We start from the raw sequence: 23,192 nt of genomic DNA, 5'->3' as shown, positions 1-23,192 counted from the left end.
CACTCTAATCCTCGAGTCCCTTCAAGATATGAGACTCCTTCTCACTTGGATGGTACATTTTATTCTGAAAAGAGAGTATATCATTTTTAAGTATCTTTTCTCAAATATGAATCACAATGTATGTATGAGCAATAAATAGATAAAGGTACATCTCCACAAGAAACAGTGTGCTTTATTCTTAGTCATGATTGAACTAGTTACAATTGAACATAGAGTTGTTCTAAAACAAAAATTAAATACCAACAATAGTCGATGACTGAATGTTCTTTAGATATGCACAATAAAATCATGAAGAAATTGCCGAACATTCCAAAATCGTCGATGAAAGGAATAGGAAGGAAATCAAAACAAACACATTGCAAAATGAAATTCTTGATAACCAATAAGGAATTCTACATAATCCATATTTTCCAAAAACATTCTAATGATAAACTAGTATCGATGAGAAAATACTTTTATAACATTTGATCATCTTAAACAACTATTGCTAATTTCACGAGATTTAACACTTTTATTTTATTTTATTGTATATTCACTATTATATTGGTAATAAACCGTGAACTAAACTGTTAATTAAGTACTATATATATATATATACATACATATATATATATATATATATATATATATATTTGAGAAAAATAAAGTTGGAACTATGTTCATTGTTGATGAAAAACAGGCTTGGTTACATTTTTCTAAAGCTGGTATTATGAATATTTAATCTAAACTACTATCATCCACAAAATTAAACAACAAACCATCACCACCATCATGTATCGTAATTAATTATTATTTTGAAACAATTACATCGAATAAATTAACTTAAAAGAATTCGAAGAAGTATTTGAACAACCAAATTGTCTCAAAAAATAAAAATAGAAAGGTTTATAATAAAACGACAAAACTGAAAATTTTCCATATAGCAAGTCTATAAATGGTTTAGATCAGGGAGACTTTTTTCCACATACCTCAATTTTTGGGTCGGTCAAATTAACAATTAAGATAACCTAAATTTGAGTTGTTTAGATATGAATTATAGTACTTATAAATTATAATATATATATATATAAACTTAGAAATTCGGGCTAAGGATCAACTAAATTTAGAAAAATGTAATCCAAATCCAAACCATTACAAATTTGGTAACATTTTGAAAATGAAAGATCGCGAACTTGAAGATGGAACTTGACGGCAAAAGGAGCTTTAAAACGAAGACGAAGATGTACTTATGTTTCATAAATTATTAGAGTCTAATTATGTTTTATTTTAAAGCTCACATATCATGTGATTTGGGTTTTTACAAAATGTAGTTTTATTCGTTTTTTCATTTTTGAAAAAAAAAAGTTTTCTATATTTCAAAATGAAAAGGATTAGATTGTTGTTTTCCTAGTTGGCTTAAAAATTAACTTAACACAATCTAATAGAAAAATTAGTACGATCCAATCCAAAAATTAACCTAACCCAATCTAACATTAAAACTAAGCCAATCCAACCCCTAGAATTTGAATTGGAACCCCTAGAATTTGAATTGGATAATCTATTCTTAAACATCGTCTCGCGCATATATATATATATATATATATATAAATATAAATAAATAAATAAGAGTTTTAAAAATTTTTGGGATTACATTCTTAAAATTAGGTATATATCTATAATTTTGAAAAGTTAAACCTTCAAATTTGATTTTTTTTTTTCAAATTTAAACACCATAAAAGCTAATGCAAATAGTCTTATAGAAAGCATGGAGGCGCCAGCGGTGATGATGTTATCCGGCTCAGTTTATAGGACGGAGATAATGGATTATTGTACGTGAACTGGTTGCCGAACGAGGCTAGCGAGCTTTTGGTTGGCGGGTTTAGGGTTTAGTACTCAGATGCACAACAACTTCTGTTATTGGCACAGCAATGGCACGCTTTCTTCTCTCTTTCGGTCTTCACCAGTTGATACTATGTTTTATTCACTTCACTCTTTTGGCCTTTTCATTTTCTGTAACAGGAAGAGATTGCGTTAGAAAAAGAACACGAAGAAGAATCGGAGACCTCTTGTATTACAGCAAGACAATTGCAAGAAGCAGTTGATGCTCATCCTGACGATCCCTCGTCCCATTTCAAACTCGTAATTTTTGCACGTATTGGTTTCAACCTCCCCGACCGTTCATTTAATAAATAGCTCAATGTATAACTTGAAACGCAGGGGATTTTCATGTGGGAAAATGGAGCAAGCCACGATAAGGCGGCTGCCGCTGATCATTTTCTGAAATCAGCGAAATTAGACCCTGAGAATGCTGCCGCTTTCAAGTATCTAGGGGATTATTACGCCACATTTTCTGTCGATGTCCAAAGGGCTCTCAAGTGCTACCAAAGAGCTGTCAGTCTCGACGTCGACGATTTCCACTCTGGAGTGCGTCTTTCCTTCTAGTTTACATGGTCTATTGCTTCGTCTGTATCAGTTTTAATTACGTACTCATTGATAACTGTAATCAGGAAGCATTGTGCGATCTGTTGCATCACGAAGGAAAGGAGAGTATAGAGGTTGCTGTATGCAAAGAGGCTTCCTCTAAGTCACCCAAGGCCTTCTGGGCTTTCCGGAGGTTGGGATATTTGCAGGTTCTCAACTTTTCGCTGCTGTCTCTCTGTTATCATTCTATTTTTTCAGTCATATCGGTAGTGTCGATCATCATTCATCACCGCCACTTTGAGATTCCATAAATGATTTTCAAATTTTTGACCAGAAAACTTTGTAATGAATGTAACTGATCCACCTCATGCCTTCAATGGTGAATTATTGACCCACATGAGATGTTAAGTTAGGACTGACCTTACCTTGCAATCTTCGATTTTTTGTTTTTTTGTTTTTATAAAAGAAATCTTTGATTTATTTTCAACAATTCATACCCTTTGTGTGTGCAATTTTATGATCAATGAATGATGTGATTTGTAATACACACCGTACAAGTATGTTTCCCTCACCCTTCTCCCCTGCCCACCTGCTCTAATTGCTGATGATGTTGATGGGGCCTGTATCATGAAGTTCATTTGAAAAATTTACATTTGGAAGACTGAAAGTAAAATAAACCTTCACTTTGCGATCAATTTTCTCCTAGCTCTATTGTTCTACTGGCCAATTGGCAGGTTTATCAAAATAAATGGACTGAAGCTGTTTCAAGTCTTCAGCATGCCATTCGAGGATATCCTCATTGTGCTGATTTGTGGGAAGTAAGCTTAATTTTTGTGAACATTTACTTTCACTGGATTTATGAAGTCCAGCTAATATTGAACGACCAAACTGTTTTAGGCCCTGGGTCTTGCATATCAGCGACTTGGCAGGTTTACTGCTGCAACTAAGGTAGTTTATTTTGCAAATAGAACTTCTAACTTTCATGAACAGAGTTAATTCTTTCTTTTTAGGGAATGAGATAGATATCATTAAAGCCTACATTGTTTGTCCTTCTAACAGTCTTATGCACGGGCTATTGAAATTGAAGGAGAGAGAATCCTTGCTTGGGTTGAGAGTGGAAACATCTTCTTGATGCTCGGTTTGTTCAAAAAAGTAAGACTTGTTTGCTATACTTTTATTTACAGGTTGCAATCTTCCAATCGTTTCTACGGCACCTTTTGTTTGCCTGTGTGTATGGTACTATGGTTGTTGCCTGGAGAATGCGTTGGCTTCCTCTCCCTTTATGTTATTATGGTTGTTTCCTGGAGAATGGTTGGCTAGCTCTCCCTGATAAACCTGCCTTAGAATTCATTTCATTTTTTCCTTTATGAAAAGATCTAGAATTGGGGCAGGATTGTTGAAATTATTCATTGTTGGTTTGAACATTTACTTAAATGACAAGATTTTTTTGTTGCCTTTCAAAACCCAACATATGACTTTGAATGTTTTGGAAAGTATATGGTGCCTGGTGAGTTGGCTCTGCATGGATTTAGTACGCCTGGATTTCCTCAAAATTAGTTTCTTTATTTAATCAGAGATTTATATATTTTTGAAACCTCTTATACGTTTCTCAAGTTACTCATTTTATTTGGTCATGATGCTTATCAAATTTGAAAAGGGAGTTGAACACTTTCAGCAAGCTCTAGAGATATCACCTAAAAGTATTACTGCACAATTTGGGCTCTCTTCAGGGCTTCTTGGTTGGGCGAAGGAATACATTAATAGGGGGGCATTTAAATGGGCATCCTTTCTATTAGAGGTTCGTTATCTAGTTTTTAATGATAATCCCCTTTTAACATGCTTTCTTTTGTTACTAGATTTATTTTATTGACTTTAGGAAGCATCTAAAGTTGCAAGAGGAAGTACTCATTTAGCTGGAAACTCGTCATGTATCTGGAAGTTGCTTGGAGATATTCAGGTATGCATAGCTATCCTGGTTGTTTAGACTATAGCCAAGTGATTTTGTTTATGCTATGTAATGGAAAGTGTATCTTTTTAAGGGCTATAGTTCCCAATTCCATATAATGCTTTCGAAGGTCAAGGTAAACTTGGGAGTTTTTATTCTCGATGAGGGCCGAACTTATGAAGCAGTATGAGGTGTAGGCCTCATAGAATCCTAAAATAAAGCATCAACAACAAAACACGGGAAATATATTATTAGCTGTCACTGATCATAACAGTTTTATAAAAATGAAAAATAAAATAAAATATTTTTAATTGTCACTTAAATAAAAATTTTAAAACATCATTTAAATGTTAATTTTTGGTGTTCGATTCTAAAAGCAATAATGGTCTGGACTACTGCAACTCAGTCTGTCTTTACTTTTAGTATTGTCAACATTTTTCTAGTATTGTGAACATTTTTCTAAATATTTTTATAGTTTAGCAAATCATTAGAGTTATCCATAGAAACGTTAATTGAGTCATACTCGGTTCATTCTCATAAATGTGTGACTTGGGTTTGGAAAACCATGTTTATACTTTCACTTCTAAAGAAAGGCCCACCGGCCCTGAATTAGGCCCGCATGCACTAGCCCTTCAGGGTGTTTTTCTAAAAAAAGTTCTTTTTTTTCATTTATTTTCTGTTCGTTACGAATTAAAATATATTTTTTTAAATCCCATTTTCTCTTTAGAAAAATTTTAACTCCTATTTTTCTCAATGAATTATTTCACTTAAAAGAACCATCTACATTTTCTTGTGCGTGGCTCACAAAAATTATATTTTTCTGCACCTCCTGCTCAAAGTTTGATCCTTCTCTAGTGCAACCTCAAGGTGTAAACTGTAAACCATAGAAACCTTCAGAAACATTGTTCCAATGCTATGCTAGTATCTACGTACAATGCTCCTTTCTATTTGTATACTAACATGGAAAAGCGTGATGTGAATTATATTGTCCTGTTTAGCACACTTATGCGAAATGTTATCCATGGATGGAAGACTGGGGACAATGCTCAGACTCCTTTAGAACTTCTATCCTTTCCTGGAAGCAGACTCGCATTTTGGCTTTATTTTCTGCCAAATGTTCCTATCAGCAAGCTCTGCACTTGGCTCCGTGGGAAGCTAACATTTACACAGATATTGCTATTACTTTAGATAATATTTCATCTTTGAATGATGATTCTGGACCTCGATTCTATTCCTGGTATTAAATCTATTTAGTCTGTATTCTTTTGATGCCACCATATTTTTTGGATGCTTGTTTTCTTGATTCTCATCCTTCTTGCCAGGCAGATATCTGAAAAGATGACACTAGGGGCCTTGATGCTCGAGGGTGACAATCATGAATTCTGGGTGGCAATGGGATGCATCTCTAACCATGTTGCGTTAAAGCAACATGCTTTTATTAGGGCATTGCAGTTAGATGGATCTTTAGCTGTAGCATGGGCTTATCTTGGGAAGGTATTTTACTTAATGCTGCATTTAGAATGCCATTTTTATATTAGGATTCTCTATTCATTGTTCTTTTTTCCGTAAATTTTAAATTGAAATTGAAGATGTCGCTTGTGAGAAGACACTAAAAGAGAGTGAGGCTTTTGGAGAAGTGACTAGCAAAACAAAAAATGAGCTTGGACCACGAATCCTAATGGGAAAAAAAAAAAACTTACTATGTAAAGTAATTCTTAGGTTTTGGTTCTACATGGTCAAAGCCATATTTACTTTCTTGCAAATTTGACCCTCACACATAGTTTTCTATATATTATTTTGGTTAATATCATTCACCGCCAAAATTTTCTAAGATTACTTATTTTAGTAATGAAATCCTTGATTTTAATTTTCGAGTTGTAGTTTCTTTCCTTCATAAATGAATTGTATCACTTTTTTTTAGAAACAAAGAGACGCATGTGACATAAATCTAAGAAAAATTATAATTACAGAAACTCTTATAAAGACAAGCACCAACTTCTTTTCTTGAAGCTTTTCATTAAATAAATGACACGAGACTAATGGTAAAAGATCTGAACTCCACAAAGGATGTGCAAAAGAAACAAAATGAAATACAAGCAAAGAATATATTGTTAGGTGTTTCATCGCCTTGAAAAATCCCCACGTTGTTTTCCTCCCAAATTGAAGCAAGAAGAATAGGGGTTATTTGGGTAATTAGTTAATATTCTAAATCAATATCCTTTTTACCCCACTTGTGATAAAACTCTATAAATAAGAGTATTCCCCTCTTATATGAAACACATTATCATTTTAATAAAAAGATTTTCAATCTTGATTCTTGGAGAATTATTCGAGGCTACTTAGGCTACGTCACAAACCTTCTAGATAATGGTCAGCACTGCATTGTACCATATAATTCTAGCCTTACCATCAAAGAAATTTTCAGAAATTAGTTGAAAAAAACCAATAGAGCTGCTTTAAGGAAAGACCTGAGAGAGTTTGAAAATCCGGAGAAGATCATTCCAACACCCCATAGTTCAAAACAGTTGGTAAGCTTCCCCAACCAGCAAAAGGGTGTCGTCATGGAAAAAGGACATTTGGTGAAGGGGGTGGTTTCGTTCTTATACCATTGTGGTATTTTTAGTTATTTCTTCTCTCTTTAGTCTTTAGAAGTTTGGTCTCTAAATATGTCTGCAACATACATGGAGACATCAAGTCTTCCGAGCTCCCAATCTTCATAACCTGTTTGATAGACCCCCAATTAGATTTGTTTACAGCAGAAGGAAAAGTTAGAGCTTGTTGCATTAGTTTGTTATATTTGTTGTAATAACACATCACATATCCCTCACGTGTGAGTTAGTTAGAGGCTGGCAAAATAAGTATAAATACTAGTAGAATTCAGGAGGAAGGATATGAGAATTTAGTAAGAAGATTTACTGTAATTTCTTGAGAGAGAGAAAGGAATTGAGCCACTCAATTCCAAATTGTACCCTTATCAGAATCAATATAGAAGAGGAAATTAATACCAAAAGGTGATGTTCCATCAATTTGGTATCAGAGCTGACGATCCGTAGCTTCAAAAATGGTTCAAACACACATTGAAAAGCGACTGGAAGCAATCGATCAAGAGATCGCTGGAATGAAGAAAGAAATGAGCAAGGTACCTGCGATCGAAATTAGCTTGAGCGAAATCTCGAAGAACCTTGAATTAATGCGCCTGCAATCAGAAAAACAGCAGCAAATGTTGTTAACGATGATGGAAACAAATGCGTGGGAACGATTTGCGATGAGGGAAGGAATGGAAGGAACACCTGTGCGCAACGCCGAAAAAGATAAAGGAAAAGAAAACGAAGCCTCGTCGAGCAAAACAGAGGAATCAAAGCGAAATTTCGGGGACGACCGAAATGAAAAAAAAAAAGCGAAACCGATGAAAGCTACAGTGACCGAAACAAATTCAAGAAGGTGGAAATGCCGGTCTTCACCGGCGAAGACCTCGACTCATGGCTATTTCGCGCCGAAAGGTACTTTCAAATCCACAAATTGACCGAGTCTGAAAAAATGTTGGTATCCACTATTAGTTTCGACAGCCTGACGCTAAATTGGTTTAGATCGCAAGAAGAAAGGGATAAGTTTACAAGCTGGACGAACCTTAAAGAACGAATGCTAGTGCGATTTAGATCAAGTAAGGATGGAACTATTAGTGCACAATTCTTACGAATCAAACAGGAATCCTCTGTAGAAGAGTATAGGAATCTATTTGATAAGCTGGTTGCGCCATTATTCGATTTGCTAGAACGAGTGGTGGAAGATACTTTCATGAATGGACTACTACCTTGGATAAGAGCCGAAGTTGCCTTCTGCAGACCGAAGAGTTTAGCCGAAATGATGGAGGTAGCTCAGTTAGTAGAAAACAGAGAGATTTTCAGAAGAGAAGCAAATTTAAATCAATATTCCGGCGAGAAAAACTTCGTTCAAACATCGACCGGAAGTAAAATCACCACTAATAATGTTGCGGGAGAAACTAAAGGAAATACCTCATTTCCTATAAGAACGATCACCTTGAGAAGCCCAGGCCCACTTGAAAACCGAAAAGAAGGAACCTATAAGCGACTACTGGACGCAGAATTCCAATTACGGAAGGAGAGAGGTTTATGCTTCAGGTGCAACGAGAAGTACTCGGCCGACCATAAATGTAAGATGAAGGAGCATTGCGAGTTAAAAATGTTTGTAGTAACAAATGATAAAGAAGAACTCGAAATTGTCGATGAAGAAGAGATAGAAAAAGGAGAATTGAATAGCGTAGAAGTCAAAGGAGACACCACCACCTTTGTTGAACTTTCAATTAACTCAGTGGTAAGCTTGAATGACCCGGGCACTATGAAGGTACAAGGCAAGTTGCAGAATGAAGATGTGACGATACTAATCGATTGCGGCGCGACACATAACTTTGTATCCGAAAAATTAGTCAAAAAATTGCTCATTCCAATTAAAGAGACGACACACTACGGTGTTATCTTAGGTTCAGGAGCTGTTGTCCAAGGTAAAGGGGTCTATGAGGAGCTGGAAATACATATGAAAAATTGGACAGTCAAGGAAGACTTCTTACCCTTGAGATCGGCGGTGTTGATGTCATACTAGGGATGTAGTGGCTCCACTCCTTAGGGGTAACCATGGTGGACCGGAAAAACTTGTTACTAACCTTTTCCGTTGAAGGAAAAACCATCAAAATTCAAGGAGATCCAAACTTGACTAAAGCAAGGGTCAACCTCAAGAATATGATCAAAGCTTGGGGAATGGAAGATGAAGGTTTCCTAGTTGAATGCCGAGCAATAGAACTTACAAACAACGATTATTGCAATGCACACATGGAGATTGAAGTCGATAGTACCTTGAGCACGGTGTTGAAACAATTTGAGGATGTGTTCGAATGGCCAGAAAAACTTCCCCCTAGAAGGAAAATAGAACATCAGATACACTTGAAACAAGGAATCGATCCTATAAACGTAAGACCTTATCGATATAGGTTTCAACAGAAGGAAGAAATGGAGAAACTAGTCAAGGAAATGTTGGAATCAGGGGTTATAAGGCCCAACATCAGTCCTTTCTCTAGCCCTGTCCTATTAGTGAAGAAAAAAGATGGAAGTTGGCGCTTTTGTGTGGACTATAGGGCTGTGAATAATGCAACGATTCCAGATAAATTCCCATTTCCAGTAGTTGAGGAACTATTTGATGAATTAAGTGGAGCAGCTGTATTTTCCAAAATTGACTTGAAGCCAGGGTATCACCAAATCAGAATGGTGGAGAAGGATATTGAAAAAACGGCTTTTAGAACTCACGAGGGTCATTACGAGTTCTTAGTCATGCCTTTCGGGTTAACTAACGCACCAGCCACCTTTCAAGCATTGATGAATACAATATTTAAGCCCTTTTTGAGAAAATTTGTGCTAGTATTCTTTGATGATATACTCATCTACAGTAAGAACACAGTTGATCACGTGGAACATATGAGAAAAGTGCTATCTGTACTAAGAGAACACGAGTTATACGCGAACAAGAAGAAATGTAGTTTTGCCCAGCAAAAAGTGGAGTATTTAGGCCATATTATATCCGGAGAAGGGGTTGAAGTGGATCCAGAGAAGATTAAGTCGATCACTAAGTGGCCAAAGCCCACAAACATCAAAGAAGTCAGAGGTTTTCTGGGACTCACGGGATATTATCGACGTTTTGTACAAAACTATGGAGCTATTGCAGCACCATTGACACAGTTGTTAAAAAAGGGAGGATATAAATGGTCTGCTGAAGCCGAGGATGCATTTGAACGGCTCAAAAAGGCAATGCCATCTCTTCCAATATTAGCACTACCAGACTTTAATCAGCCTTTCGAAATAGAGACTGATGCTTCAGGCTATGGTGTTGGAGCAGTACTAATTCAAGCAAAGAGGCCAATTGCATACTACAACCATACATTAGCCCTAAGAGATAGAGCACGACTGGTGTACGAAAGGGAATTAATGGCTGTTGTATTAGCCGTTCAACGCTGGAGACCCTACTTATTGAGAGGAAAATTCAAGGCGAAAACTGATCAGAAATCGCTGAAATTCTTATTAGAACAGAGGGTTAGACAACCTCAATACCAAAACTGGATAACAAAACTTTTGGGGTACTCCTTTGAAGTAATATACAAGCCGGGTGAAGAAAATCGAGCTGCAGACGCCCTTTCTCGAATACCAGCTGAGGTAGAACTAAAAGGCTTGTCTGTACTGGTGACAGTGGATTTGGAACTGATCAAGAAGGAAGTACACCAGGACCCCAAATTCCAAAAGTTAATAGCTGAACTAAGAGAGTTGGAAGATCGACAGAACAACAAATACTCACTTCAAAATGATGTTCTGAAGTACAAGGATAGGTTGGTGGTCAGTAAAACTTCCTCATTAATTTCCAGCATTTTAGGGTTTTTACGAACCAACAAGAGGATATCTAGTGACTTATATTGGAAAGGAATGAAGACAGATATTAAGAAGCATTGTGAGGAATGTTTGGTATGCCAAAGAAATAAATCATTAGCCTTGTCCCCTGCTGGATTATTGGTACCTTTGGAGATTCTGCAAGCCATTTGGAATGACATATTCATAGACTTTGTGGAAGGACTACCGAAGACTAATGGGTTTGAAGTAATTTTGGTAGTGGTGGACAGATTGAGCAAGTACGGTCACTTCCTACCTCTTAAACACCCCTTTACAGCAAAAGTCGTGGCTGAATTATTTATAAGAGAAGTTGTGAGGTTGCACGGGTTTCCTTTGTCCATCGTATCAGATAGGGATAAAGTTTTCCCAAGTTATTTTTGGCAAGAACTGTTTCGATTATCTGGAACAAAACTAAACAAAAGCACGACTTACCACCCTCAAACCGATGGGCAAACAGAGGTAGTCAATAGGGGAGTTGAAACCTATCTCAGATGTTTTTGCAATGAAAAACCAAAGGAGTGGGTAAAATGACTTCCTTGGACCAAGTACTGGTATAACACCACGTTTCAACGAGCCATTGGGATGTCACCTTTTCAGGTTGTTACGGCAGGAAACCACCGACCTTGATATCCTATGGCAGCACACAATCAAAAAACTCGACAGTTGAGGAAATGCTACAGGAAAGGGATGAGGTTTTGAGTGCTTTGCGAGACCATTTACGCATAGCACAAGAACAGATGCAAAATTATGCGGATCGGAAAAGAAGACATGTAGAATATTGTGTGGGAGATTATGTATTTCTAAAGATTCGTCCTTGTAGGCAACTCACCCATGTGAAGAAAACGAAACGAGAAACTTTCTCCCAAATTTTTTGGTCCTTACAAAATTTTGGAGAAAATTGGATCGGTTGCCTATAAACTTGAGTTACCGCGCACTACTAGCATTCATCCAGTGTTTCATGTGTTGTAGCTCAAGAAGTTAATCGGGCCACACGAAAATGCACAACCCACTATTCAACATATTAATGAGAAGTTTGAATGGAAATCGATCCCTGAAGAAGTCCTGGAGTATCGGCAAAACAAGACTGAACAATGGGAAGTTCTAACCAAATGGGAAGGATTGCCATTACATGAGGCAACTTGGGAGTCATATGAGGAAATGCATCGTTTGTACCCTACTCTTCACCTTGAGGACAAGGTGAATCTAAAAGGGGGGAGTAATGATAGACCCCAATTAGATTTGTTTACAGCAGAAGGAAAAGTTGGAGTTTGTTACATTAGTTTGTTACATCAGTTTGTTATATTTGTTGTAATAACACATCACATATCCCTCACGTGTGAGTTAGTTAGAGGCTGGCAAAATAAGTATAAATACTAGTAGAATTCAGGAGGATATGAGAATTTAGTAAGAAGATTTACTGTAATTTCTTGAGAGAGAGAAAGGCAGTAGAGAGAGAAAGGAATTGAGTTTCCACTCAATTCCACATTGTACCCTTATCAGAATCAATATAGAAGAGGAAATTAATACCAAAAGGTGGTGTTCCATCACTGTTCTTTCCACCTTTCTAGAAATCCTATTGTTTCTCTCAGACCAAACTCTCTACAAAATAGGAGGAAAAGCCACAAAAAGGCATCCTTCTGAAAAGATGAACTCAGGTGCACCTCCAAAATAATACCATGCCCACCTCAATACCATCCTTCTGAATGTTTCCAAGCATAAAAAGATAGGTACAACAAAATAATAAATTAGAAGAAGAGAAGCACATGATTTTTCTTTTTCACCTTTTAGCTTCTTTTTAACTTTTTGTTTGCTTGGATGAAAGATTAGAATGATATATTTATCCCAAAGGATTTGAGGGTGAGAGGAATTTGAAGGGTTGAGAGAGAGAGAGAGAGATATCCCAAAGGATTTGAGGGTGAGAGGAATTTGAAGGGTTGAGAGAGAGAGAGAGAGAGAGAGAGAGAGAGAGAACACATTTATCCCTCATAGCCCTTTCCGTACATAGTGTGGATTATAAATTAATTTATTTTTAATTTGAGTTGTTCTGTTTCCCATCCCAAATAGGATAGAAAGAAGGAAAAAGAAAAGATCATAAGAAATATTTTAAAATAAAATAGTTGCGATAATAAGATCTCCTTTCTTTAAGTAGCTAGTTCATAGGTGTGTCCGAAGGTTGGGACGTCTAATCTGCCAGTGAAGTCAAATAGACACACCATTTTTCAAATATGTATTTGTATGTTTGTGACATGTGGCAATTCTGGTAATAATCTTTGTTGTGGAATCAAGATGCTTGTTGAATACTTTGAGAGAATTGGATGTGGTTAGAAACTGTGTTGTTGGTACATGTACTTCATACTTGAGTTAATGATCACAAATATCTTGATGTTCCTAAACTTGGTTGTGTTCTACATTTCTTACTCTTTTCTTTACAGTTATACTGGAATAGGTGCGAAAAGCAATTGGCGAGACAGGCTTTTGATTATGCCAGAAGTATAGATCCTTCTCTAGCATTACCCTGGGCTGGCATGTCGGCTGATTTGAACGTTAGGTGATATATAAATGTTCTTTTTGAAGTGTTTTCCATCATGAAGGAAATGTTTGTTGTGTATATTTTCCTTTGGAGGAGGAGGGGGGGGGGGGGGGGGGGGGTAAGAACGTTGGACTGGATGAATTTACTGAGTAGCATATCACTCCTTTACCTAAGAGATTTTTACTTGACAGGGAGTCAACATCGGAAGAAGCATTCGAGAGCTGTTTAAGAGCTGCACAAATACTTCCCGTAATTTTTCTGTCTTTAAGATTATTGAAATAGTAGCACTGAAATCAATCCGTAGAAAGGATTTGCTCCAATTGATGCTATTTTAAGATAAATGAGATCAAGTATTCTGTTTTGTTATTAATTGTTTCATTTTAAAAGCTTGGATACGTCCCAGGATTTTTCTTTTTATTCATTTCCTTCTAAAAGAAAAAGAAAATGAAAAAGAAAGGAGGAAAATACTATTCTTTCTAACATTTTTTGTTGTCGTCTTTGTTTTTTTGTCTTGTTTTGACTGTTGTGCAGCTGTTGGCTCTTCTGTTTGTCTACAAAAAAACATTCTAAAAGGTAAAAACAATATTCTTGTAGGTGGCGGAATTCCAAATTGGTCTTGCCAAGCTTTCTCTGCAGGCGGGCCATCTTTCATCTCCACAGGTCTGATTGTTGTCAAGTTATGATGGAATTCTAGTTGATAACCTTTTCTTTTCTTCAGAATGTTCTACGGATTTTTCTTTTATGTTCAGGTGTTTGGAGCTATACGTCAGGCTGTTCAACTTGCACCTTGTTACCCTGAATCCTATAATCTAAGTGGACTAGCTTTTGAGGCACAATTAGATTATCAATCTGCTGTTGCTGCTTATCGTTTAGCACACCTCACAATTAGCCACTTTTCAGATAGAGTTCCAAGGTCTCATGTCAGAGATATATCGATCAACTTAGCCAGATCACTCTGCATGGTGAAGTTTACTAAATTTTTTTGCACCTCTACATCTGTGTGCCCCATGAAACCTTGAACCCTCCTCGTTTTCTCTATGTATTACTCTATTCTTGGAGATGGAGAAGTGCCTAACATTAACTAATTAGAAGGAAAAGGTCTCTCTGAACTGCTATTTCTTTTGTGCAGGTAGGAAATTTCTTTGAAGCTTTGCAGGAATGTGAAAATTTAAGTAGAGAAGGTTGTGATTTTTCCTTATTTATTAAAGCGAACTCTTTTATGTTTATTGTTATAAAAGTGAGCTGTCAACAAATTAGCATCTGAGATTTGAAGTTTTGGGTGATTCCAGGCATGCTCGACAATGAAGGTTTGCAGGTTTATGCTTTCTCTCTATGGAAACTAGGAGAGAATGACCAGGCCCTTAGCGCTGTGAGAACACTTGCTTCTGGCATCTGTACCATGGAAATCGCACGTACTGCTGCATCTATTGGTTTCATATGCAGACTGTTGTGTTCAATATCTGGATTGGATTCCGCAATTAACAGTATTACGAAGATGCCGACCAATTTTTTCCAGAGTTCAAAATTGAGTTTTTTAGTGGCTGCTGTTCATGCCCTTGATCATAGTGATCGGCTTGAGGCCATTGTCTTAAGCAGCCGTTCCTGCCTCCAATCTCATGAAGAGATCACTAGAATGCACAGTTTGATTGCTCTTTCTAAGCTGGTTGGCTTCAGTTCTTGCTGTTGGAACCTGAGTCTCTTGAATTTTCTGCTGTTTTGCAATGTGTTAACACAGTGACTTAGATACGATCCTTTTTGGCTGAACAGATCAAATATCGAACAAATAATTGCCTTGGATTCCTCAATGGAGTGATGCATCTTCGAAAAGCTCTTCATGCATACCCCAGCAGTAGTTTGATCAGGTAGATCTATTTAATAATGAAGATCATTGCTCACAGTTATCCTTGTCTTCATTTTTCATTAATGAAACTAATGAACTACAAAATAAAAATACAAAGAAATGAATGTGAGAGTACTAGTAAGAAATACATTGGGAAATTATCAAGAGAATGGTAGCAAGGGCATAGTGGTAATTAGCTAGTATGTTTTTGTTATTAATAAGGAGAGTTGGGTGCCTTAGAGGCGATTTTGTTATTGTCCGGTGTAGGACTTTTGAGAGATACTGATGTAGCCCAAGTATAATTGAGTAATTCTCCAAGAATTAAGATTGTGAATCTTTTATTAAAATGAATAATGTGCTTTGTACAAGAGGGAAGAACTTCTATTTATAAAGTTCTATTATAACTGGGGTAAAGGGGAATTAACCTAGAATATTAACTATTATCCAAATAACCTTATTCTTCTTACATCATTCTACCCTTCCCAAAATGAAAAAAAATTATGAAGCATACAAGGAATGAAATAAACTTGTTCAACATAGTAGGACTAGATCAACCTCCTACATTTTGAACAAAAATATTATGATCAAAGGGATAAATTCAAGACAAAAAATTCAACATTGCCACCAAAAGATGAACCTCCATAGGCCGTAAACCAAAAAAAAAAAGATGTTTCCTTCAAGCTCATTCAAAACTGTATTCGAAGGACCTATCATTAAAAAATCAGCTTCCAAAGAGAATCGTTCGAAAATCGTCTTCTTTCTTTATCATTTGCTTCAAGTTCTTCTCAGTTTGGTGATCTATTTTCAATGCAATTGTTGTGTTGTTCTTGCTTGATTCTTACTCGGTGTTCGATACTTCTTTTGCATTTTTCTTCTTCACTTAAGACTATTTTTGAATCAACGTCTTCCAATTCTGTTTTTCTTCAATTTTATTTTCTACATTTTGTATTAAAAAATTTCCCAACCGTGGTTTCTTTGTTTTTTCATCTGTATATGAAACCAATCTGTTTTTGAACAATTGCAAATGAATTTGTAGTTGATCGATATGTTGACGCATTTTTCCCAATGAAAGTTGGATTTTTTTTTTTTTATTTCCTTCAATCCTATGGGATCAAAGTAGTCATTTTGTTGAATTGTTGAATATGTTTCAATCGCATAGTGGGTATAAGACATTTCTTGATTGTGTTTCATAACCAAAAGAGTAATTTTGAGTCTTGAACATTTTTCTTGGGTTGTAAAAACCCCATTCCTGATGATTCTTTACTTCATGTAATGCCCAATTTTTACGTTGATTTCTTGAAAAAGGGGTTTGATTGGATCGTTGGGCCCTTTGTAGATATTTCCGTCTTCATATTCCACCCAAACTTCTTTACAATGTCATCGGAGTCACTAGAATCATTAAAATCAAATTTTCTTTGTGGATAATGATAGGTTCCTTAAAAAGATTGGGCATGGGTAAAATTAGTATGTTGGAATTCTTCTTCGAAATCACTTGATTCAGAATTCCAGCATTGTTTTTGGAAGTAAAATTGACCTACATATTCGGTTTTTTTTTTTTGTTGGAATTTTAAGGGTTCCCCTAATTAAATGTGAGTTGGTCGGCAATGAGCACAACTCACGAAGCTCCCTCTTGTGATAGGTGCCACCAAGTGTTCTCAGACTTCCACTGGTAGTAAACGTTGGCATAGGTGGTCGCTCTAATACCAGATTGATGTAGCCTAAGTAGTCTCAAGAAGTAATTCTCGAAAATCAAGATTGTGCATCTTTTATTAGAATGAATAATATGCTTCGTACAAAATGGAAAAAATCTTATTTATGGAGTTCTATCACAAGTGGGGATAAAAAGGGAGTTAACCTATAATGTTAACTAAATACCCAAATAACCCCTATTCTTCTTACATCAGACCAATCCCCTTGAAAAGTTATATATATTGCAATTTCTCTTAATATTGCAATCAGTATCAAAGTGCATTTATCTTGGAGAGGAGAGCACCGATTTTGGTTGGCAATGGATTTAGATCAAGATGTGCTCGATCTTGTGTCCGAGAAGATGGTGGTGGAGAGGAACCTAGAATCAATGCAACGTTGCTTCATAGAAATACAACAAACACTACAAGGAACATGACTTCTGTTATTAGTGCCCATAGTTAGCTTTGTTCTAGAGGCTTCCTCTCTTTAGAGTCATTTATTTAATGCCCCTACTGTATTTGCTTGTCATTATATCACTATACTCTTGTCTTGATTATCTTTAGTTCATCCCACTCTGGATTCTTCTCTAAACAGCATGCTTCAAACAGGAACTTGCTTGGTTATCTTTTGCTGTCCAACGAAGAAAGGGATGACTATCACACAGCTACTAGGTGCTGCAACATGTTGTATGGTTTTGACCAACAGAACAAAGGTCTGAAATCGGCATTTGAAATTCATGGTGCTGGAGCTGTGGCCTGCTATACAATTGGCACGAGTCATCCGAGGTTTACTTTCCCAACATGTTCGTATCAGTGCCAGAATGGGATTGGGACCATCCGTCAACTTCAAAAGTAAAGTTGCTTTACTTTTAACAGTTTTCAGCCTATAGTTTTTCTTAATTCATCTTATAGTTTATACGCAATAAGCATGTTTCAACTAAGGTAAATAGGTTGAAGCACCAATGGTTGTGAAAAATGATCGATTCATGGAATGAAATATCCAAAGGATGCAATCAATATTAGGTGGCTTTTTATTGTCAACTTTGTTGTAATTGTTGTAAATATCTTTGCTGGTTTTTTTCCCTGGGTGACTAGACATGTGAGTCAGACAGCCAAACGGAAATGCATATTTATGGTTATGATCACAAGGTAGAGAATGGAGATCTTATTGTATCTCTAATAAGCACGTGGATTATCAAGGTTAAGGCATCTCTGTGTCTCTACAGGGTTGTAGGTTGAAACTCCATACCTGTTTGTGATGGAATGTTCTTAAAAAAAAATAAAGCGGGGTACAGATCATGTGATAATAATTTTAATATTAGCTGATTTTATTTATATTAAATGCCCATATCTTTGTATTGTTAGCGTTATGCAAATCAGGAGAAATGAGTATTTTATTTTTTCCTCGTTTACAGATGCTTACGTCAAGAGCCGTGGAATTATGATGCTCGATATCTTCTTATACTAAACATTCTGCAGAAGGCACGTGAAGAAAGATTTCCCTGTCATCTATGTGTGACTATTGAGCGGCTAATCTTGATTGCCTTTTCTGATGAACCATGTTTTACGAAAGATGTGTCTCATCAATATAAGAAGTTTCAGCTTCTACTTTGTGCCTCTGAGATCAGTTTGCAGGGTGGTGACCAAATTAAATGTATCAACTATGCCAAAGCTGCTTCCTCTATTTCACTTCCTGAAATTTATCTTTTTTATGCACACTTGTTACTGTGCCGAGCCTATGCTGCAGAAAATGATTCTAACAACCTTCGTAAAGAGTTCATAAAATGTTTGGATTTGAAGACAGATAACTATCTTGGATGGGTATGTCTTAAATTCATTGCATCTCGATACGAGCTTCACGATGAATCCAATATCTTAGAACTTAGTTTGAAGAAATGGTCTGTAGAGAGCAAGAGTCTGCAACACATGGTAATGCCCATGTTCGTCGACGGTTTGATATCCTTTGGGAGTCAGGATTTTGTGGCTGCAGAGAAGTATTTTGCACAAGCTTGTTTTTCTGGACATGATGGTTGTCTCCTCCTCTGTCATGGTATCTTTCTGTGCAAGTGGAAGCTAGTTCTTCCTAAATGATTTTTATGTGTTCTTTGTGGCGATTGTGTTGCTATGTTCTACATTTCCAGTCTTAGATTTTTCTCTCAGAAATTATTTGTTTTCATTCTACATGAGTTGTCCTGTTGTTATGGATTCATTAGCCTTTCAGTCCTTTTAATCTCAGTTCTTGAGGTTTCCATTTGTGCTATGCTTATTTATTTCTTTAAATCCCTAATGAACTCAGGTGTAACCTGCATGGAACTTGCAAGGCAGCTTTGCAGTCCTCACTTTTTGAGGTTGGCTGTAAACAGTCTCCTTAAAGCTCAAGTGATTTCTGTTCCAATACCAATTGTCTCGATCATGCTGGCACAAGCAGAAGGGAGTCTTGGTTTGAAGGAAAATTGGGAGTCAGGCCTTCGTTTGGAATGGTCCTCTTGGCCACCAGGTTTATCTACACGACTGTAGTTCTTATTTATCATCATTATTCTTTTAATCTAAGATGATCATTGTGGCCAATCTTGGAGGGGCCGAGGGTAATCTTCTATAGTTCTGTTACACGTTGAGATTGACAATACTTTCTCTGTTCATTTAGTTCTCTGTCCCAACAAAGGTGTTCAATTAGTCTTCTACAATAAGCGATTTAAAAATTATGTAGTTCTGTGTAGAAGAAATTATATTGTTTTGTCCAGTATTGATTATAGATTCTTGGGTTTCGGTGGGATTGGCTATTGAAAGAGAATACTTTCCAAGTATCTGTTTCATGGAAATATGCATGATGGACTTTGATAAATGTATGAATTGTTTCATGTTTCTTACAGATATGAGGTCTGCGGAGATCTTGTTTCAAATGCATCTGCTTGCAAAACAGTCGAAAGTTGTTTCTGATCAATTCAGGGTTGAAATATGTCAGTCTCCTCTGAGATGGGTTCTTCGCGCTATCCATGTAAACCCTTCTTGTGTGAGATACTGGAATGTGCTGCAAAGCTTGTGGAATGAGGGATGAATTTTCCAGATCGGGCTAGACAAAACGGACAGTTCATCGTTTGATCCAGTAGGAATCTACGCAATCACCCTGATTCAGACTCCAAGTTCCTATGGTCGATTATAATTTCAGCTTGACTTCTCTCGCATTCTAAGCAGCATTTGGCTTTTAATTCGTATCTGTTCAAGTTTCTCCGTTTGATGTGTTGTATTAATTTTTAATTTCAATGTCTGTTAAACTGTTGGGGATCGAGTGTTTTCTGTGAAAAAGATGTCCATAGTATGAAAGTTAGAAGATTGAAACTGGAATTTAGTACAAAAATATAAAAGGTTGAGTGAAAAAGAAAGCCTTACGATAATTTAATGGATCAAACGACAATATTGGTACAATTACCATACAAATGTAAAAGAAGAGCCCCCAAAGGTACATGAACTATGTTAAGTATAAAATAAATAAATCCTTTGCACATTTGCCTCTGCCATAAACCATGCCAAAAATAAGACCCCTCATTTATTGGCTTGGACTCCTTGAGCTAAGAGTTACAAAACTTAAACAAATAAAAGAAACCCTTGAAAGACTAGTTAGGACTAAAAAGAACACAAAACAAAATTAAGTTTGAAGCTTCAATGGTCAATTTAAAGGAAACAAAACTTCAACATTCCTCTAAATGAGACCAATTACTAGTTAGATGTGAATTTTCAGGACTTTGAAACCGATCAAAGTTGGGTCATTTTTTTAAGCTATAGCATTGATCATTTTTTCGAATGTTTTGGGTGCCATTGTAGTCCACCACTAAGAAGAGCACCAAATAAAAGAAACAGTTAGAAGACTAGTTTCGACCCCAAAATAAAAACTGAGTCTAAAAATTCATCTTTTTTTTTTTTAAAAAAAAAAGCTTCAACACTGCTCTAAATGAGACTAATTACTAATTAGAGGTGCATTTTCAGGAATTTTTGACGTAGGCTAATATTTTGTCATTTTTTGTCGGATATAACATTAGCTGTTTTTCAAACATTTTTTGTGCCACCTTAGTCCACCACTAAGGAACATCAATCTTGATTCTATGGACCATGCCAAAAATATAATTCTACATTTATTATTTCAGAATCTATGAGCTAAAGAGTTGTAGGATCGAAACAAATAAAAGAAACAGTTGGAAGACTATAGTAGACTCCGAAATAAAACTAAAGCTTCACTATTCTTCTTCTTCTTTTTTTTTTTTTTGAGGAAAAGCTTCAAGATTCTTCTAAATGAGACCAAATGTGCATTTTCACGATTTTTTGACACTAGCCCAAATTGGGTCACTTTTTTGTAGACTATAACATTGGCCATTTTTCGAATGTTTTGGGTGACACCTTAGTCCACCACTAAAGAGCATCAATCTCGACTCAAGCTCATTTTCTTGTGCTATCTACCATGCCACTATCAGCTCAGAATTCATGAGTTATATAGCTGCACAAGAAAAACAAATAAAAGAAATAGTTGGAAGACTACTGCAGACACCAAGCACAAAACCTGAGTCTGGGGCTTTACTAATAATTGTTTTTTAGGAAAATCTTCAAGGTTATTCTAAATGATGTGCATTTTCATGACTTTTTGACACTAGCCAAAATTAGGTTATTTTTTTGTAGGCTATAACATTTGCCATTTTTCGAACGTTTTGGGTGCCACCTTAGTCCACTACTAAAGAGCACTAATCTCGACTCAAGCTCATTTTTCTGTGTCATAGACCATGCCAAAGATGTAATCCCACACTTATCAACTCAGAATCCATGAGCTATAAAGTTGCACGAGTAAAACAAATAAAAGAAAAAGTTGGAAGACTAGTTTGGATCGCAAAATAAAAATCGAGTTTGAAGCTTCATTGATAATTTTTTCTTTTTTTGAAAAAAAACTTCAACATTTTTCTAAATGAGACTCGTGCATTTTCAGGCCTTTTTCACATTGGCCAAATTTGGGATATTTTTTGTCAACTATAATGTTTTTGGTGCCACCTTAGTCCGCCACTAAGGAGCACCAATCTCGACCCTTAGCTCATTTTCTTGTATTATAGACTATGCCAAAGATAAGTTTCCACACTTATCAGTCCAAAATCCATGAACTAAAAAGGTGCAGGACCAAGACAAATAAAAGAAATTGTTGAAAGACTAATTTTGGACCAAAAATAAAAACCGACTCTAGAGCTTCATTGATCACTATTTTGGGAAAAAACTTCGACATTTCTCTAAATTTGTCCAATTACTAGTTAGATGTGATTTTTCAGAACTTTTTGAAACTATCCAAAATTAGGTCATTTTTCGTAGGCCACAATAGCATAGACCATTTTTCGGACGTTTTGGGTGTGGGTGTCACCTTAATTAATGAGCACCAGTCTAGACAATGCCTAATAACGGTAATCCCTAGTCTCACCCAGCTATTTTTTTTCTTGATCCTTAAAATGAGTTACAGCCTCTAATTGTGCAGTTAAAATTGTTCTTAAGCTGGGAAATGTTTGGCTAACTTTTGGAAATACGAAATTCCACTCTACGGAGAAAAGCGAGTAACATGTTGCTTATTATTATTATTATTATTATTATTATTATTATTTTAATCACATGTTGCTTGAGGATGAGTGAACCTGGCCCGATACTTCAGGTTTCTACTAACAAGAACATAAAACCATTAAGCAACTTGTTTACTGAGAAATATTCTCTTAAAACTTTCTCATATGATGTATAAAGATTCGTATGTAGATTATAATCAAAATTAATTGGGTTGCTAGCACCCTCTAAAATGGACAGTGGTGAACAAGACACTTCAGTGGACATGTATTTCTAAGCTCCTTTCTTTTCACTCTACGTTAAAACTTCACAACGTGTGCGTGTGTGTGCGCGTGGAGGGTGGGGTGAGGAGATGGTACACCTACTTCTAGTTGGAAGACCATTTGGTTGTGTGATACACCTCTTGACCTTGATGGCTTTTGTCCTTTCTTCCCCAGGTTTTGATTCTATCTTGACCTTGGGTTTCGAAGGCCATTATTTCACAAGAGAAACAACAGATATTTTGACCTGTTTATCATTACTGGGTAATTTCTGTCTATGGAAGATCTTCGCACTTGGATTACATGTGCAAATCCTTTTCCTGTAAATTTGGCAATCCCTCCCTCATCCTGTTGTTCCAATTAGTTCTGTAAAAGATTAAAATCCCCACAAAGGTAAAAATTCTGTCTGGAACGCTCTTTACAATAACACCCATGGATTGGATCAGATAATAAGGTGGCTCTTGATAGGAACATGATGACATGCCAAATTCTAGAAATGCAAGACATACACA

At 36.2% G+C, this 23,192-nt stretch overlaps 1 protein-coding gene across 2 annotated transcripts; it reads left to right on the top strand.

The window, feature by feature from the left end:
- The first annotated feature begins 1,706 nt into the window (after positions 1–1,706).
- LOC103493866 (tetratricopeptide repeat protein SKI3) lies at positions 1,707–20,238 on the top strand. 2 transcript variants are annotated; one of them, XM_008454818.3, is made up of 22 exons: positions 1,707–1,910; positions 1,999–2,118; positions 2,197–2,403; positions 2,487–2,609; positions 3,135–3,218; positions 3,298–3,348; positions 3,460–3,552; positions 4,058–4,198; positions 4,277–4,357; positions 5,344–5,582; positions 5,668–5,839; positions 13,221–13,336; positions 13,510–13,567; positions 13,913–13,978; positions 14,068–14,280; positions 14,448–14,499; positions 14,608–14,981; positions 15,086–15,180; positions 17,456–17,698; positions 18,262–18,896; positions 19,143–19,343; positions 19,717–20,238. In XM_008454818.3, the coding sequence occupies exons 1-22, from the start codon at positions 1,908–1,910 to the stop codon at positions 19,899–19,901; spliced, it is 3,552 nt and encodes a 1,183-aa protein (XP_008453040.2). In that variant the 5' UTR covers positions 1,707–1,907; the 3' UTR covers positions 19,902–20,238. The 2 variants fall into 2 exon arrangements, with proteins under 2 accessions (XP_008453040.2, XP_050943708.1); XM_051087751.1 differs by lacking the exon at positions 5,344–5,582 and having other exon boundaries at positions 5,672–5,839.
- Positions 20,239–23,192: the final 2,954 nt, after the last annotated feature.

This window comes from Cucumis melo, chromosome 7, assembly GCF_025177605.1.
Source record: "Cucumis melo cultivar AY chromosome 7, USDA_Cmelo_AY_1.0, whole genome shotgun sequence".
Classification (NCBI taxonomy): Eukaryota; Viridiplantae; Streptophyta; class Magnoliopsida; order Cucurbitales; family Cucurbitaceae; genus Cucumis; species Cucumis melo.
Note: the sequence above shows the minus strand (reverse complement) of the source record. Positions and strands in the feature narration are given on the sequence as shown.